This window comes from Aethalodelphis obliquidens, unplaced genomic scaffold (genome assembly GCF_003676395.1).
Source record: "Aethalodelphis obliquidens isolate GAN/ISIS:26980383/991018 unplaced genomic scaffold, ASM367639v1 scaffold5, whole genome shotgun sequence".
Taxonomy (NCBI): domain Eukaryota; kingdom Metazoa; phylum Chordata; class Mammalia; order Artiodactyla; family Delphinidae; genus Aethalodelphis; species Aethalodelphis obliquidens.
Window position 1 is genome coordinate 43,299,006 of NW_020837949.1, and position 18,310 is coordinate 43,317,315.

General features: G+C 38.0%; 1 protein-coding gene across 16 annotated transcripts in view; it reads right to left on the reverse strand.

The window, feature by feature from the left end:
* Nucleotides 1-18,310, reverse strand: part of BBS9 (Bardet-Biedl syndrome 9) — a 442,463-nt gene that overhangs the window by 76,765 nt on the left and 347,388 nt on the right. For all 16 annotated transcript variants that reach the window (XM_027102231.1, XM_027102227.1, XM_027102230.1 and 13 more), the window contains one exon: nucleotides 7,544-7,726. In XM_027102231.1, the coding sequence (XP_026958032.1) occupies nucleotides 7,544-7,726 (183 nt within the window). The remainder of the gene's footprint in view (nucleotides 1-7,543; nucleotides 7,727-18,310) is intronic.

The following is an 18,310-nucleotide window of genomic DNA, read 5'->3' on the forward strand; positions in this document are numbered from 1 at the left end:
TGTAAAAGAATGCAAGGTCCCAGAAATGGCAAAATCATCTCTTTATAATTAGTAGACTCAAGTTAGGCACAGTAAAGGTATTTTAAGGAAATTGAACTAAGTAAATACACTTCCAGCCAGGAATCAAATTGGTAAGCATTATAAGCATGGAGATGATCATTATTTTCCTCACTGTGGTAGCATGAGTTTTACTTACTTTACTTATTTATAATTAAATCACACCTTATTTCACAAAGGATCTCACATACAGTGAGAGTGTAGCTTCAAATAATCAATTCTTTGTTTGTTTACTTAGTCTCTTTATTCTTAAATGCATGAATAATATTAAATGTGTCCATTAAAGCGCTGTTTCATATTTGATATACATAAGGAAAGATTAAAAAATTACACGTCACCACCTGTAAATGTATTCTACTTGGCTCCTATTCTGATGTATTTCAACTATTTCAGTTCTTAAAACTGCAAGCAGGTCATCAGAAAAGCTCTGAGATACATTATATTCAACTCTAGTCAAGTATTACATAACACCAGTTGCACCTAACTAGCAACAACACAGAGTATGTGGCCATTATGAACATAAAACTAATTCTTTCATGTTTATCTTGCTGGCTAAGATCATGGGAATTACCAAAATATTTACTTTCTGCACTATGTTCCCATAGACAGTTATAATTGTGATGATACTTTAGCAGTCATAAAGGCAGGCTTGATACTGACACCAGACTTCCTCCTCTTGTTTGCCTTTTAAGAAGAGGTCATTAATAATAGTAATGATTAGCCATCTCAGTCATCACTCAATCCAGACAGGCGGCACAATGGCCCTTGCATCAAATCTGACCTGTGACGTAGAAGTCTTTAAGTCTTGTAAGTGAGTCTTGATAAGTCCCTCCACACAATAGGATTTCCTATTATAAACATCTGTTTTCTCACATGAACCATGTTGAAAATGTTAAAAATAAGTTTCTCTTTCCATATCAGTTTGTAAAAGGAATAATCAATCAAAAAGTAAGGCTGAAGGTCCAAATCTCCTTCCTCCACTGATGTAAATTTCCATCTTAACTTTCCCAGGGGATTTTAAAGTTCAGTACTAGGGAAGGTAACTATTAAACCTCTAAAGGACACAATAAAGCTTTTCTTTTTTCAAATAGCAGATAACAGTTACTAAAGATATTAAATGCACTTTGAAAGAAAAGAAAAAGGCAAGATGCTATGCAACGTGCCAATATTCCTTCCAACTCTAGGATTGTACGTAATCAGGCCCCCAAACCAGTGCACTGTTGCTCTTTAGAGATTCCTCTGGAATCAAGTGGAACACGTGAACATTTAGAGCAGAAGTTGTTTGAGACAGCCATTTGGAAATACCAGCACTGCTTCTCCTTGTTTTCCTGCCATCTGCGGGACTTCACCGTACAGAATCTTAGTCATCTAAGCTGTTTACTAGGAAAATAAGAAGCAGATCTGTATAGAGATTAGGAAGGGCAAAAAGGATTCAGCCACATACCAACTCCAAGGGACAGTAACTACCTAGAGTGCTGTATTCAAAAGGATTCTGAGGCCATGGTGTCAGCTCAACAGGAAAGAGTCTATGATGATTATAACGTCTACCAAGGCCATATGAAGGGGGAGTAGCAGCCCTTGTGCCAGATTCTTGCCTCTCCTTTATGCAGATGCACACATCTCCCTAGAGAAGTTTCTTGTTCCTGGGAAAATATATGGTTATTGTGAAAATGACCAGGCTGATCCCAGAATACCAGAAATAAGGGCTGCAGTATCCTACCCTGCTTTCACTAATTTGTTAAAATGTGCTTAAGTTATTAACTCAACTGAAAAAACCCTTTCCCTCTTAATGACTGATAGTGCTATGCAACAGAAACTTCTGCAATGATGGAAATATTCTGTATCTATACTGTCCAGTGTGGTAGCCACTCACCACATGTGGCTATTGAGCAGCTGAAATACAGGTAGTGTGGCCGAGAAACTGAAATTTTAATTTTACCTCATTTTAATTCACTTAAATATCCATTTAAATAGCTACATGTGACAAGTGGCTACCATATTAGATAGCCAATATGTTTACAACAGAATATGACTAGAATATGTTTGCTTGTAATGTTAAAGTAAATCCCCAAAGGATGGGTACCAAGTCTATTTGGTTTATTGAGGTATGCTAAGTGCCTAGAACACTGCCTGAAACATAGCATGTGCTCAATAAATATTCATTGAATGAAAAAATGGATAACAAATGAACTGGATAAAAGATTTTTCCTCTTAGGCCAGTCCTGAGGTATGTGTAGTTTTGCAGCTTTTGGCTTCTGTACAGCATAATGAGGGGGAGATGTGTGTAATATCACAATTAAATACTCTCTCAGGCTCAAACCAGTAACACATTGACCTAAGTAGACTTACTTAGGTAAGTCTAAGGAGACTGTATTTTCCATAGAGCTTCAAGTGGATAGAGGGTCAGTAGAGGCATATTTAAATTCTGCATTGAGGATCCAAATACTCTGAAATATCCTCAGAAAAGTAAGAAAATTCATTTTAGAGTTTCCCTAACAGGTACTCTGATAGAACACTATTTTAGGTAAAACTTTTCCAGCATCACAGGAAGACAATAGGGATAATACTATATTATCAAATCCACCGACAGAACTATGTTTATGACCTCTTTTTGGAGACGCCAAATAAAACATTTAACGTTTTTCTTAAAGTGATAGGGAGTATCCCTACAAAAACACATTTGGTATATATAACTTTCAGCAACTTAAAAAATCACATATAATAGTCAGCAACACCAGCATTTATTTGCCCTCCAAAAGTACTGAGAAGTGGCAAAAATGGAAAAGTGTTACTAAAGAGACAGATCAAAGAAAACACTGATGAATTCTGTTCCAAATGGGATGGTATTTTTTTAATACTGATAATATAGTGTGAAGAACACTACCTTTCATTAGCAATAATGAATTCTAAACATTTTTGCTTTGTGAAACCGAGGCTATTAAGAAGAAAATATTCCAGAGTTGACTATGGTATTTAGCCTGTCTTGTGACACATGCCATCTAAATAACAATACAACAAACCATTATGCAGTGCTGTTTGAACCGCAAATAAAACATCTTCTGAGCACTTTCTCTTACCTCTCAATACTGTGGGGACATCTGACCTTGAACTGAGAGTCTCTTCTGAAAATGTTGCCCACATGTCTAAAGTTCTCCCTCTCACAATGTATTCTGCCATCCACCCTCAACCAAACCGTCTAAATTACATTCAGATTTTTGTGGTATCATAATAACTTCAATATGGGATATATTTCAACATTCTGGTCAGAGACTCCTTTCTTCCCCGCCTCACCCTCCTTCCAAGTTATTTCAGGTTTGCATATTTCATTTTCACGTCTCAGCGGCATACCCATCACATAACATTTATTTGTGAGGTCTGAAGGCATAATGTGGAGGATTGTGAACCAGCATGTCAAAACCACATACTGCATGCGTACGTCTTAAAGAATGAAAAAGGATTCCTTTTTTTCTCAAGATATATAAGCTGTCTCAATAGTATAAGTCCAAAGTGAATACCACAACCTAATTAAAGATGAAGAGCATAACAAGCAGTATTAAAATGTCTTTTTTGATTCATTCTTCTCCAAGTTATGTTTTTATCAAATGTCCTGTCTCATTAATGACTTCGATAGACATAACAAGTATACACACCTTCTAATCTCATCAAATTCAGAAGAGAGTTGAAGTAATTTTTTCTTACATGATTTGGGAGGTATGACAGTAGAGAATACAGAGGCAGGGTAGAAAGGAGCTTTGAGAAGATGCTCAGTCCATTCACCTGCCTACAGGGATGAGCATACTTACATACTCCTGGCAAATGAAGCTGTTTTTAAAGATCTCTGGAGTCAGAAATACCACAGTCTCTCTTGGGACTCAATTCCTACATTTGAGAATGTTTATTTCTAGGAAATTCTTCCTTTGGGTCTAAGCAGGCTTCAGGGCCAGCTTCAGAAGCATGCAAGCTGTGTAATTGCACAGGGCCCTGTGCTCGGTTTAATGCTTTGTTGTCATCATCTTGAAATTCTTAATAATTTAATCTTTGAATTTGTGCGTTGTAAGTGAAGTCTGATAAGACAATGAAGCGCGTGTGAGAAGGGAAAATATGTGCAATATGCATGCCTCCTCCCTCTTTTCCCCCCATTCCCATACAGCCCCATAGCTCAGGAATTCCCATGGCCCCAGGATGAGTGGGAGTTCACAGAGACTCAAAGTAAGCAGGGGGAAGGCCTATTCTGTCTAGACTGATTAAGCGAAGGAACTGACAGCCCTGAGAGGCTTTTCATTTGAACCAGAACTTGTTTTGAATTAAGAAAGAAGGCAACAGGTTCAAAGAAACAGGAATGACTAAGGAAACCCACTACACTCCTGTTACTTCCCTGTATTAACCAACCACTTACACTGAAAATGATAACATAGAAAGAAAGGGAAATGGAGTGACACAGAGCTCCTTTCCCTTCAGTCCTTCCTTACTTAGCAGGAAGCTGAAGGTAGAGAGTGTTGGTAGATGTGCACTGGTTAAGAAGTAAAATAAAGACAGTTAAGTTTTGTGCAGCAATTCTGCAGTTCCATAAGAACAAAATGCATATGAGCTACAAAACACAAGTTGCATATATTGTATATGTATTGTATATATTGTATAATTGTGGCAATTCTTTAAATTTTTCTTTATTTAGAACTACATAAATAAATAGCAAACAAAAATACCACGATGAGAGAGTGACTACAGAAACTAAAAAGCTATGTGTTTAGTACCTGTTTTAACAGCACTTCAGCATATCTTCCTACTTTTTTGAACAAGGGATCTGCATTTTCATTTTGCACTCAACCTCGTAAATTATACAGCTGGCCCTGCCCTGCTTCCTCATGCTCCAGACTCGATCCACTGCATCTGTTCTGCCAAATCACCTCTTGTTAGCTTCCACCCTTATCTCCATTCATTCACCCCAACAAATGTCAACTGCGCTATGGTCAGGCATTGTGCCAGGCACTGAGAATATAAAAATGAGTAAGATATAATTCCTGACCTCAAGTGTAGTCGAGGAGACAAATCACCATGAAAAGGTAGTAATATCTACCTTGCACGGCTTTAGTGAGGACTATAAATAATACATATAAAGTAGACAAACCACTACTAATGATGATTAGCACTCTATCCAATTATCTCATTTAATTCTTATTACAATTTATTGGACAGCTAACATAATTGTTTCCATTTTAGAGCTACAGAAGCAGAGATTTAGATCAGCTAAGAAACTTGACCAGAAGGACTTTGCTGGAACCAGCACCTCAAGCCACCCAAGTCTTTTTGACTACTAAATCTGAGTTCATAGTGATAGTAATAGTTAATATTCTTATTAATATAATCTTATACAGATGGCCAAGAAGCACATGAAAAGCTGCTCAACATCACTAATTATTAGAGAAATGCAAACCAAAACTACAGTGAGGTATCACCTCACACCAGTTAGAATGGGCATCATCAGAAAATCTACAAACAATAAATGCTGGAGAGGGTGTGGAGAAAAGGGACTCCTCTGCACTGTTGGTGGGAATGTAAATTGATGCAGCCACCATGGAGAACAGTATGGAGGTTCTTTAAAAAACTAAAAATAGAATTACCATATGACCCAGCAATCCCACTACTGGGCATATACCCTGAGAAAACCATAATTCAAAAAGACACATGCACCCCAATGTTCATTGCAGCACTATTTACAATAGCCAGGTCATGGAAGCAACCTAAGTGTCCATCGACAGATGAATGGATAAAGAAGATGTGGCACATACATACAATGGAACATTACTCAGCCATAGAATGGAACAAAATTGGGTCATTTGTAGAGACATGGATGGATCTAGAGACTGTCATACAGAGTGAAGTAAGTCAGAAAGAGAAAAACAAATGTCATATATTAATGCATATACGTGGAAGCTAGAAAAATGGTACAGATGAACCGGTTTGCAGGGCAGAAGTTGAGACACAGATGTAGAGAACAAACGTATGGACACCAAGGGGGGAAAGTGGTGGGGGGTGAAGGTGGTGGTGTGATGAATTGGGAGATTGGGATTGACATGTATACACTGATGTGTATAAAATTGATGACTAATAAGAACCTGCTGTATAAAAAAATAAATAAAATTAAATTAAAAAAAATATATATAATCTTAACCATTCTATTCTTTAATTTCTATTATTACAGTGTACATTTCTAGCTTCTCAAAGGTCGATTTTAGCTGTAATTTTATCAATCTAAAAATAATGTGTACTCTAAATTTTTTCTAATTTATTTTTACTGTTTTGTTAAGGATATAAAATATAGCTTGATTTTTTTTTTTTATTCTGACAACCCTTTGACCCAACTATAGAAAATTAGATTCAACTGACAAAGCTTGTGATTTTCAAAATCGTGTTCATGACTTTGTTGGTAAAATACCGTATACAAGTTAAAAACATGTCTTTGGACACAGACAGACTTTGGTCCAAATTCTGGCTCTACCACCCACTAATTTCAGAAAGGTACTTAACTCTCAAAGCCTAAATTTTCCCATATGTAAAACAGGGATGAAAACAATACCTTAACTACATTATAGGTCCTTGTTTAAGATTAAATGAGATAATCCTTGTGAAACACTTAAAAGAAAACATGGTACCTAGTTAACACCCCAAAATTTCAGTTTTAGTACTATTATCTTTAGTACCATGTTTTCACATCTGTGTTTAAAAATGGATCTGAAATGACTTTTTTGTTGAAACAATTTCCTCCAATACAAAAAAATAAGTTCAAGCGTCTCTGATTTCAAAGAAGTATATATTTCTTTGTAAATAAAAGCATGCGTTAACGGCACCTGGTAGTCACATACCTCAATGATTCAAAGCATCTAAGATGTTTATTTATATCATCCTTCACCAAAAACTCCAAATGCATGCCCCCACTTTTTCCCTTTTTGTTCTAAACTGCCTATTCAAAGGATCAAGAGTAAAAGAGTTTATAAACTACATATAAAGAATTACATAAATGTAAAAAAATATCCCTGTCATTTAGCGAGGCTACCTCAGTTCTCTCTAACCCTTGAAGTGACACTTAAATTTAAGAACGTTGAGCAAATTAAAATGGCTGAATTGTTCTCTCTCATGGAAAAGGAAAGGATTAGATAATCTGAAGGTTTACTGCCATCACCCTGGCGGTCAAATGACTGTTTCCCTGGCTTCTAAGTGATTGAAGAGTATATAAAAAATAGATTGGATACCACATAAAAATGGACTATATACCTATTTTTTAAATAGCTCTAGAAAAAAAAAAGGCCTTTACTTGACATTTTTATTATGGTTTGAAGAAAAGGAAAACAGGATTTGGGTAAAAAGACAAAACAAAACCAAGCTTTCATTTGATACCTTAGAAAACATGATAGCCATGTGATATTTTCCTAAAACCACCACCTTTTTCAATAACGCTGGCTGTTACCACTGCAGGCTTGTGGGTCCTTACCAATTCTTGAGTGTCCTGCTGCAGTGGCAGAAATGCCGCTTCCAGGACAGCAATCTGGTCGGCGCTAAGCTTCTGCCACAGCCCGATCAGCAGAATCACCAAATGGGTGGCACTTTTCAGCCTGGTGAATGACTGGAACAGATTGTCTTGGTTTTCCTCTACTGCATCTGCTAGAGAGATTACCTGCAGAAATTACAAACTTCAGTTAGGGATAATTTCACAATTCTTCAGCCCTCAACAAATTACATTTGGCACACTCTTGTTTTTCTTTAAAACAACTTCATGAACTTTGTCTTCCACAAACACAAGCTATGTTGAGTAATAAAAGAGTTATCATTCATCTGTTCGCTTCCTTCTTTTAAAAAAATACCCTAAGTAATTCCAAATCCATATGGCCAAGAGATGAAAATATCCACGAAATCAGCTTAATGGGGACATTGTTCAGTGTCTGCTTCACCATCGATTCACCTTCTACAATATATGATAATATAAGTAACCTCTAATACAGTTATTATGGTCATTATTACTAGTCACAGAGATTGATCAATTTAAAAAATTCTTGATCAATTTAAAAAATTCTTATCAAAGTAACTGCATTTACCTTGGAATTTCAAATAATAACTTCATAATACCCTTTTCAGAAAATAACTGTCTTCCTCTATTACTTTTTACATGGTATTGGAATATCCAATATTTCTTTACTATATTTAAAAGGTAGATAATGTTCAAACATTTGACCAATCAAGCAATGTCATTTTTAACACAAATGTCAGGCACCAGCCCACAGGGACCTGAAAGAAAAAAATGTTCAGGGTGCGTTAGCTTTACAATGCCAAATCTACTTAGGATAAAACTGGCAGGAGTGAGTAGAATTGGCTTTTTTTTTTTTTATCCTCTTGAATAATCCTGTGGAAAAAAGAACTAAAGTAACAATTGGATAGAACACTGAAGACAGCCCATTGGTGTTTTATTTTATTTTAATGTCTTGGTGAATTTTGTGCTCATTAAAAGTAAGGAACTGATTAGCCCAGAGGCTCAAGGCACATGACAGCCCCCAGAACTGGAGTAGCAAACGCCGAGGCAATGTAAGCTCCTTTCTACACGTCCCCACCAGCTTGAGGGACTAGAGCTCAGATGAGTTTCAGAAGTCTAGTGCAGATGATCCATTTGGTGATATTTCACGGCTTACTGACACTGGCCCAAAGGGCCTATTAAAAAATCATCAGTCAAACAAGTATAGTCTGCAGCTGTGTGGTCTCCCAAATTCCATGTAGGAGAAGGGCTATAAGGGGACAGTCCTCAGAGTATCTGGGAGACACTGGAAAAGAGATGTAGGTTAGAGAAAGACAAAGCACCTGAAGGCCCTTGCCTGACAATCCCGGGCAAACCAGGATTCCTTGCCACTTGCAGGAGTTATGAAAGGCAATCACAATTCACATTCAGCTCTAGAGGGAGCCCTGGGCGTTGGGACCAAGGTAAGCATTAACAAAGCACACTGCTTACTGAGTGCCTACTACCGTGCTACTTTTCATTTGCATTCAAAGGTACGTGATACCCTGTAGCCCATGAGGATCTTATAATTTGTTGGACAGGAAACATACATATACAACCAATTAGTGGAAAGAAGCATTACTGTAATAATGTCCTTATTGTGCAGCACAGAAAGTAAGTGTGAAAGAAGCTAGCTAAGGGGCAGATTACTATGGGCCAGAGTTAATATCCCTGGGGCCTCTTTTACTCAAATGAGGCTTGGAACTCATCCCTTCCCCATTACTTCAAGAAGTTCCCTCGAGGAGATGGAGAAGTCACTTTCCTTAAACCAAAACACCTGGAATTATCTGCTTCCCCAACCCTCACCATGATTACAACTGACTCCTGTTAAAAATCTAAGTTTAATTTCATCTTCTTCCTGTGAATGTTATCAATTAAGCCTCACTGTGGGGGCCATCATATTATGACACAGATGCTTACAATAAGTCCAAATCATACAAAGATCAAGGTGATAAACACCTCCTGAGTGCCAGGGATGTGCAAGAATTTGCAGGAAGCACTACAGGGAATTCAATGGCAACAGAGATAACCTCCATCTTCAAAGACTTTATAATGGAGAAAGGAAAATAGGTCAAGGAGGCAAACACTGACAATATAGGGAAGACCCTATAGACTATTAAGGAGGAGAATACCACTAACATTATGATCATTATGTTAATAATAAGCCCTCCAATTAATTGAGCATGAACTGTATGCCAAGCAATCTGCTCTGTGCCATACAGGTATCAGTGCGTTCAATCCTCACGCCTCCGCTGAGACTTAGTTGGCAAGATCTCTGTTTTATAGATGAGGCCTCTGAGGCTCAGCAGATGTAAGGAATGTGCCCAGTACTGTACATAGGGTGTGCCAACTGTGTCTGTGCTTAGAAGTGCTCCATGCTTGGTTTAAGGCCCTGTTGTCTCTGTCTTGAAAGTCATAATAACTTTATTTTTGAATTTGTGCTTTGTAAGTGAAGTCTATAGGATAATGGACCATGCACATGATCAGAGGAGATATGCTCATTAACTCAGAGAGTTAAGTGCTCTTATATTTGCATTTAAAACTGGCATCGCACAATATAAAGATTAATCATAGAATTCATGCTAACAATTTAAAATTTTAATTTTTCCTTACTTGAGATAACATTAAATAGCACCACCAGAAGGTGTGAAAGAGAGACCACTGAAGAAAGGAAAGAACTTTATATTTTAGTAGCTGTTTCAATAGCACTTTCTTCTACCTTTTAACAAGGGCCCTGCATTTTCATTTTGCACTGGGAACTGCAAATTAAGTAGCCAGTTTGACCATCATCTAGTGAACGAGAAAGCAGGATTCGACTTGGAGTCTCTCACTCTGAAGTCTGCATGAGACCTGAAGCACCTTATAGGTTCGGAGAAGGGCCTAACTACTAGTGAGTGTAGAAGGCCTTGGGAAGGAAAAGGTGGAAGAAGCAGCAGTGGCCACTGGACCAGGCTCAGCCAGCTCCTACCAGCTCAGGAGAAAGGACTGATTATTCAGTTTTCAGGAATTTTGTGAGCCAGTTGTTAAACATGGCCATTGCTAAAAATTAAATTATGTAAACTTAAAAATAAGTTACATGAAAACAAAAGTAATAAATACTCAAAACGCATTACTTCCTAATTATTTTACTGTTATCTAGGCCCTTGAGGTTATTTATGCCTGTTGCATCTGTATGTCGGCAACACTCTGCAATGGTGAGCTACTGCCCATTTCTTCCCAACTCCACATTCAGTGACCTCATGCTAGAAGCTTGAAATCAGCCATGGTGGAAGTATTTACAACATGCAAATCAACAACTGTTATAAACTTAGGCTTCCCACCCACCCTGCTCCTCACAAATAGCCAGTTGGTAAATACCTACCAGCATGCCACTGAGAAAAGGTACCTGAAATTTGTCCTCAAGAATAGATATTGGGTAAGGGGGCTTTAAAAGTGAAGGAAACAACCTGAGCAAGTGCATTAAAGCACAAATGTAGAGGCTGCTTGTTCAGGAAGGAGCAAATATTCCAGTTTGGGAAGAGCATTTGATGAGACAAAAAAGGTCATCTGGGCAACTGCTGTAGAGGAACCAAAATGTCAAGGTGAAGAGTGTGCAGGTTACTGGAGAGCCACAGAGTATTCTGAGTATGGGTGTTATCTGATGGAGGCTGTGCTCTAAGTAGCCATCGGATCACAGCAAACATTTAGAGCATTTGCTGGGACTTAAGTGAGGCTTTTATGCACGTTCCTCACTATCAAGGGAAAATTCTTACTAAGTGTAACAGCATGTCAGTTCGTGGACCCACCCAACTTGCTAAACACAGCTGTGGTGGAAGAATGACTTCTCAGTGAGACAGCAGCCCAAGCCACAGGATCTTTCCTGAGCAAGACCCAAAATACATCAATCCTGGAGAAGCATCGTTTCTCTAAGTTTCAGTCTCGCTGGATATATTTCTGTGCCATTGTGGAAAGAGTCTGCTATCCCCAAATGGTCACAGAAATTGGAAAGAAATGGGATAAACAATTCCTTATGTAAATTACCCCCAAGGAAAATCTTCCTGACCTACTGGCCAGCGTGAAATACTAAACAGATCTCCATGTTCTCAATTTAGTTTTACACGTAATAGCCAAGTTTACTTTGTTCTCCACAAGAGCCAAATGAATTTAGCAGAATTAACATAGTAAAAAGGGATGGAAAAACTAGACCCATCAAGATTTAGATCTGTCTGACCAGGGCCTAGAGGATCTCGCAGCTCACCTGGAACTGAGAAATGAGGCCAACCAGCTGCTAGGGCTTACATTTGAGGGACAGTGATTTTTCAGTGCTCATCACTGGCTGTACAAGATGTGTGTTCCCTGGTGTTCAACAGAACTACAGAAAGGGAGAGGTTTAGGAAAAAATAAATGCTAACGATTTCAAGCACAATGTGTTGATGGCCTTTGTTTTGCTTTTTCAAATTGAAGGATTCCAAATAAAATGGAGACCCCAAAGGACATCTCTATCCAACTGCCATATCAATTGATGCCAAAGTAATGAGGCAGAGGCCCAGGGAGCTGCTTGCAGGAAAACGCTCAACTCATAAAGTGAGTGTGAAATTAATCCCAAATACTTCCAGCTGCCAAGATAGGCTCTAAAATTGGTTACAGGAAAGCAGCAGCAGCAACAGCAAAGTAGACATGAATCATACTATGTGAACACAGACATGTCCAATTTCTTCACCTAAACTGACCATCGAATCTGGCTCCCAATCTCATGTATGGCATACAGAACCCCACTACATTGCTGTTTAGCTGTCATTTACTGAGCCCTGACTGTGGGCCAGGCACTGGGCTAGTGCTGTTATACTCAGGTTATCACTTGGTCCTCATGATACCCTCTGAGATAAAAATCGTTGATCACCTCGGCTCCCACTTCCAGATGAGGAAACAGAAGCTTAGAGCTCTGATGAGCTTAATGCTCAAATGATGAGCACACTGCCTGTGGTAATGAACAAGGGCAGGGAAGGACAGGGATTTTAATGCTGTCTCCTGATTCCCCATTGGGTGCCCTTTCTTCTCACTGATACACAAACGTATACAGTTGGCACAAAGTAATCCGGTAATCCGGTGGATTTTTATATTGATAATCAAACAATAACACTGAGGAAAAACACTAGTAATATATTGTAGCAATAACAGGTATATGTGCTTTAGTTAAGTTTTCCCATTGTTGGGGCTGTTAACATAGGTTGAAATTTCCAGGTTGGTTTCTGCCCAAAGTTACAGTATAAAGGAAATTAGTTCATAATTTGTAAAGGATGGGAAGCTAACATAGTAAATTTTTTTCTCTTAACAAAGGGAATTTAATTATGTTCTATATAACTCAAAATTATGAAGACTAGAAAACAGCTATTTCCTAGGCCTGCTCCTTTAGTGAAGCTACTTTTTTAAAAGGAATGATTGATTTATTTTCTATAAATCATAGAGTACAATGTTTTCCGTGGTCTAAGCAAGTTGATGGTATATAACAATAATTGTTAACATTGTCTTAGGGCTTTCTAGGAGCCAGGCACTGTGCTAACGTCCTTACAGGGATTCTCTCATTTCACTCTCAAAACAATTCTATGAGGTAGATACTAGTACTGCCCCCATTTAAAACATAAGGAAACAGAATTACAGAAAGGGTCACGCAGTTAGCAAGTGACAGCCAGAATTCACACCCAAGCCATCTGACCCAAGAAACGTCACCAAGTAACCTTGCCTGCATTGATTTTCTGCCTGCACATCAGTTTCATCATAGGCAATATGTGGAACAAATTCTATCAAAATTTCCCAATGGGAGGTTTCAGCTTTGCTGATGTTCCAATACCTCATACGAATTAAGATAGGTTTATTTTAACAAAAGGTCAGCATGGATGAACGAGTTAGGAAAATGGAGTTCCTATGATATGGATGAGTTTATATATCCCCCAGGACAGAATGCAATAGGCTGTGCTGGAACAGGCAATGGCCTGGGAGCCAAGAAGACAGAGATTCTAGTCCTGGCTTCCCTACTAAACAACTTTAGGTCAGTGTTCAATGTACTTCCCTTTTCAGGGCTCTATGGTTTCATCACCTTTAAAATGTAGGGGTGGGAAATATGATCTCTAACAACCATCATAGCTGTGTCAGATGCAAAAACTTTTAAATTACTTTTGTATGATTTATTTTGAACTATCCATGCTCCTTCCCCATCTATCCATCCATTTCTTCCCCTCTATTTATACACATACTGAGTTTCTCATTTAATGTTTGTTGATTTGCAGCTTTTATCTATACAATACCAGTAAGAATGTTTTTCTTTGACTAATTCATAGGATTATGAAAATTAAATTAGAGAAGTAAAAAGATGAACAATACCAAGTGTTGGCAAGGATGTGGAGAAATGGGAACACTCATACCTTGCCAGTGGAAATATGGTATGTGACTCCGGAAAACAATCTGGCAGTTCCTCAAAAAGTTAAACATTAACATATGACCCAGAAATTCCACTTCTAGGTTTATGCCCGAGAGAAATGAAAATATATATCCACTAAAAAACTTGTTCAAAAATGTTTACGGAAGCATTATTTATAATAGCCCGAAAGTAGAAACAACTCAAATGTACATCAACTGATGAATGGATAAATTAAAAGTGGAATATTCTTCAGCCATAAAAGAAATGGAGTACTTACACATGCTACTACATGGATAAACCTTAAAAATATTATGCTAAGTTAAAGAAGCTAGTCACAAAAAGTCTTTTTTGTGACTGTCTTGTATTATTCATGCTGTATTATTCCATTTATATGAAATGTCCAGAATGGGCAAATCTATAAACATAGTAAGCATGTGGTGATTACTTAGGGCTGGGGTGGGTGGTAGACAGGAGGAAATAGAAAGTGACTGCTAATGGGTGTGGAGTTTCTTTTAGGGAGGATGAAAATGTTCTAAATAGATTGTGGTGATGGTTGCATAACCCATGAATATGCTAAAAATCATTAAGTTGTCCACTTTAAACGGGCGAATTGTATGCATGTAAATTATATCTTAATAAAGCTGTTAAAAATAATAAGAGGGGCTTCCCTGGTGGCGGAGTGGTTGAGAGTCCACCTGCCAATGCAGGGGACACGGGTTTGTGCCCCGGTCGGGAAGATCCCACATGCTGCGGAGCGGCTAGGCCCCTGAGCCATGGCCACTGAGCCTGCGCGTCCGGAGCCTGTGCTCCACAACGGGAGAGGCCACAACAGTGAGAGGCCCGCGTACCGCAAAAAAAAATATATATATATTAATAATAATAAGAGAAGTTTTAAAAGTACTATGAAAGCATAATTCATAAAAGGTAGATAAATTAACACAAATAAATGTACTTTAGGAAACAATTTTGATATATTAATGGCTATATCAAATTGCAACTGGGGCTTAATGACATTCTAGATGATGGAATGATCACGTGACTTTGGAGTCTATTAGATCTAAATCTGAATGCTGGTAATGCTTACTTACTAGCTGTACAACCTCTGGCTAGTTACTTTACCTCTCTCAGGCTCAGTTTTCTCACCTGTAAAACAACACTCCTGGTTACTATTTCCTATAGTTGAAAGCTTACTTCAGTTTAGTAACAGCTGGTAAATTCTACTTTTTCTGTTAGACTAACAATGACACTGAAAAAGGAAGAGCTTTCTCCTGGTACTTGAGGCACACTACCAACTACCGCCTCCTAAGGCGATGCAGGAGAGCTGATAACTCTGCAGTGCTCCCTGGCCCTCTCTGTGTGTCACTCAATGGGACACTGCTCATTCTGTAGCCAAGTTTAATCCAGTTTCAAGTAAAATGTCATGAGAACCTGTTTCAATATATTACTACAAGCTATGTAAGTTACATGTATTGGATTCCCTTTTTGACTTCTTTAGCAATTCTATTAAAACACACACGCACAGACACACAACTTTGCCTGATATGACTTGTGCTCTAGAAATTCTCTGAGGCTTGTTAATCAGGGAGCGAGACATTGTTTGATTTTCCTTTGTACCTCACTGAAAATGCTAGAAAATTTGGTGATGTGAATAAAATGCTTATGAAGTTACACCCAATATGCCCTCAATTTTCCAGTACTCAGTACACAGTGGGTGTCCCATAATGCTGGTTGAATTGGTGAACCTCAAAATCAGTCTGCCTAAAAATCCAGCACAACTAGGAGCCATACTAAACTACTTCTTAAATCCTGGACACAATCAGGTACTGTCAGGCTCCCAGTTTGAATGGGACTCAAGTGATGTCACATGGAAACAACAGACCTACCTCAATATATCTGTCATGTACTTTAAAAAAAAATCTCTCCAATTCACCTTTAGCCACAGCTGTCTAACGCCAAGCTACAGACAGCTCTAATGACTGCTGAAATTAATTTATTCTTCACATGGCTGCCCTTTGGTTAGAAAGACACTTTAAATCTGGGGGAGACTTGGAAGCAGGCAAGAAATAGGACATGCTTCCTACTCAACCATGTTATTTGTCATGGTATTTGCTGCGTACTCCAACATGGCAAAGGCCTTGCAATAAGGAAGAAGAAAAAGTTTACCAGGTGTCAAGTTTTACTTTGGTTGAAAAGATCCAATTTGTATCCAAGAGAATTATTCTTTTACCAAAAAACAGTGAAATAAGGTTCAAAATGAAAAAAGAAAGGGCATAGAGATGATTTAAATGCCAGATGAGCATATAAGAAGTGTTTCATTATCTATGTGCTGAACCTTTAGCTAGATAAAAGAGAACTTTGGGTTTTTACTTCAGAGGCATAGCAAGAATCTAATTCTTAGCTACTTTGCTACTATGTTATTTTGTATAAATAGGATAGGGGACTGGATTACATTCTATTGTACCTCACATGAAGTAAAAAACCTAAGATACCCCTATAACATGCATTTAGCTGAAACTTCTAATCCAAACCCAGGATTAGCATACATTTTTAACCATGCTACCATTTGGGGTAGCTATTAAAACAACAGAGAAAGTGTACCCATTCAGTAAAAAACTTCAGTTGCACAAGTTATTTATCTTCATAAAAAGAGACCTGCTAATTGCCTAAATCACCTGATGCTTTGCAACAGCAAGGTATGATCTTTGTGACTCTTTGAAGCCCTGATGGTTTTTCTGGTCTAGGATTATAATTTTCCTTGACACCAATCTACACTTGCCAAATGCCTTGAGAATTCATATAAAACTGGTTTTAGAAAAACAACTTACTCCTGAGAAATTTCTTTATACTATATACTGTAGAACCCTTTTTTTTTTTCTTTTTTAATGTTCTGCCCAGAAGAATATAGAAGGTAGGCAGTGCTGGAATATAGACTTTGGCTGGGACTTTTAAAATATATACCATTGATACATAAAAATGTTAAATGAAAAAGACAATAAATCATTTATAAGTGACACAGAGACAAATTTTGCTATTTCTGCAAAGTTTATTCACCAAATAGACATGTAACTTAACCAGCTGAAGGGAAACTAACTCCAGTGCTTGGCTAATATAATGCCAAAAATACAACTGGTCTCAAACCTGATTACTGCTCTGACCACTGCCCCCCAACACCAGGTGACCAAATTTTTACCTCTTTCCATAAAATTATCTACTTATAGCCAAGTGAAACCCCGATTTGAAAAATAATAATTAATGGACTCAAGTTGTAAACAGAAGAATGAATGCTCTCCGGACCACCATTGCTCATTGAACAGATCACTATTAAAGCTGGAACCTACGGCTGGCAATGTCAAAGCTCATTTTACAAACCCTGGAGAATGCCACAGTTATCACTGTCCAAAAACAACAACCACGAGGTCTGATCTGAATAGTTTCTAAGTTTAGAATGTTTCAGGCCACATTCTTACATGCAGACATGTCAGCAATTATGTAGCCACCCACACAGCCTTGAGTGCCATCTCCAATGAGGGGAAATGATGAATAGATGGGCTGTTGGCAGGTGTTCTAAGAGCATTCCTTAGCAAATGCTGACACATTATTCAGTGTGATCAATTAAGGCATGCTGATGATCCACCCAAAGGCAAAAAGAGAGACTGGAGACCCCAACAGTGCCAGTGATGCTACTGATCATTTCCTTGGTTCCAGAATTTGAGAGGTGAGCATGACATGTTCACAAAGAAGTGAAACTGCTGAGTTTTTTCTTTCTTTAAATCTTCCTTTAAAACATCTGCTTTTTCAGAGTCTGTTTCTCTTGAACACCTGTGAATTTTAATCATTTTTGCTTTTTTTAGATAAAATACATAGTTATACCACTACTATCTGGTAGTACTTTGGCAAGACATATAGAGGACTATATGGCTCAGACAACATGAAAATAATATAAAAGGCAATAAACGGAGCTTCCTGGTTTCATATGAAGTGAAACTAAGATAAACTATGGGCATCTCTACAATCACAGGCTGTAGGGACATTATAATTGCAAGTGGCTTTCTTGAAGACATGTTGTGCCAGATTTCTACAGTTCTGTAAGCTCCTCCAGGTCAGAGACTATGTTTGCTGTACCCTTCCCATAGTCTCTGGCTCACAGCATGTTTGCTGTACTGAAGTAAATTAAAAAGCCTAATAACTCAGTAGCAGAGTGTCCATTAAGATGCCAATTTACAGGAGCACTACTTGGGCAATGGAAGTCCATCCCTACATTCCAGGTGAACAAGACCAGAACCTACCATTTTTTAAAAGTTTCTATAGGCTATGTTATTTAT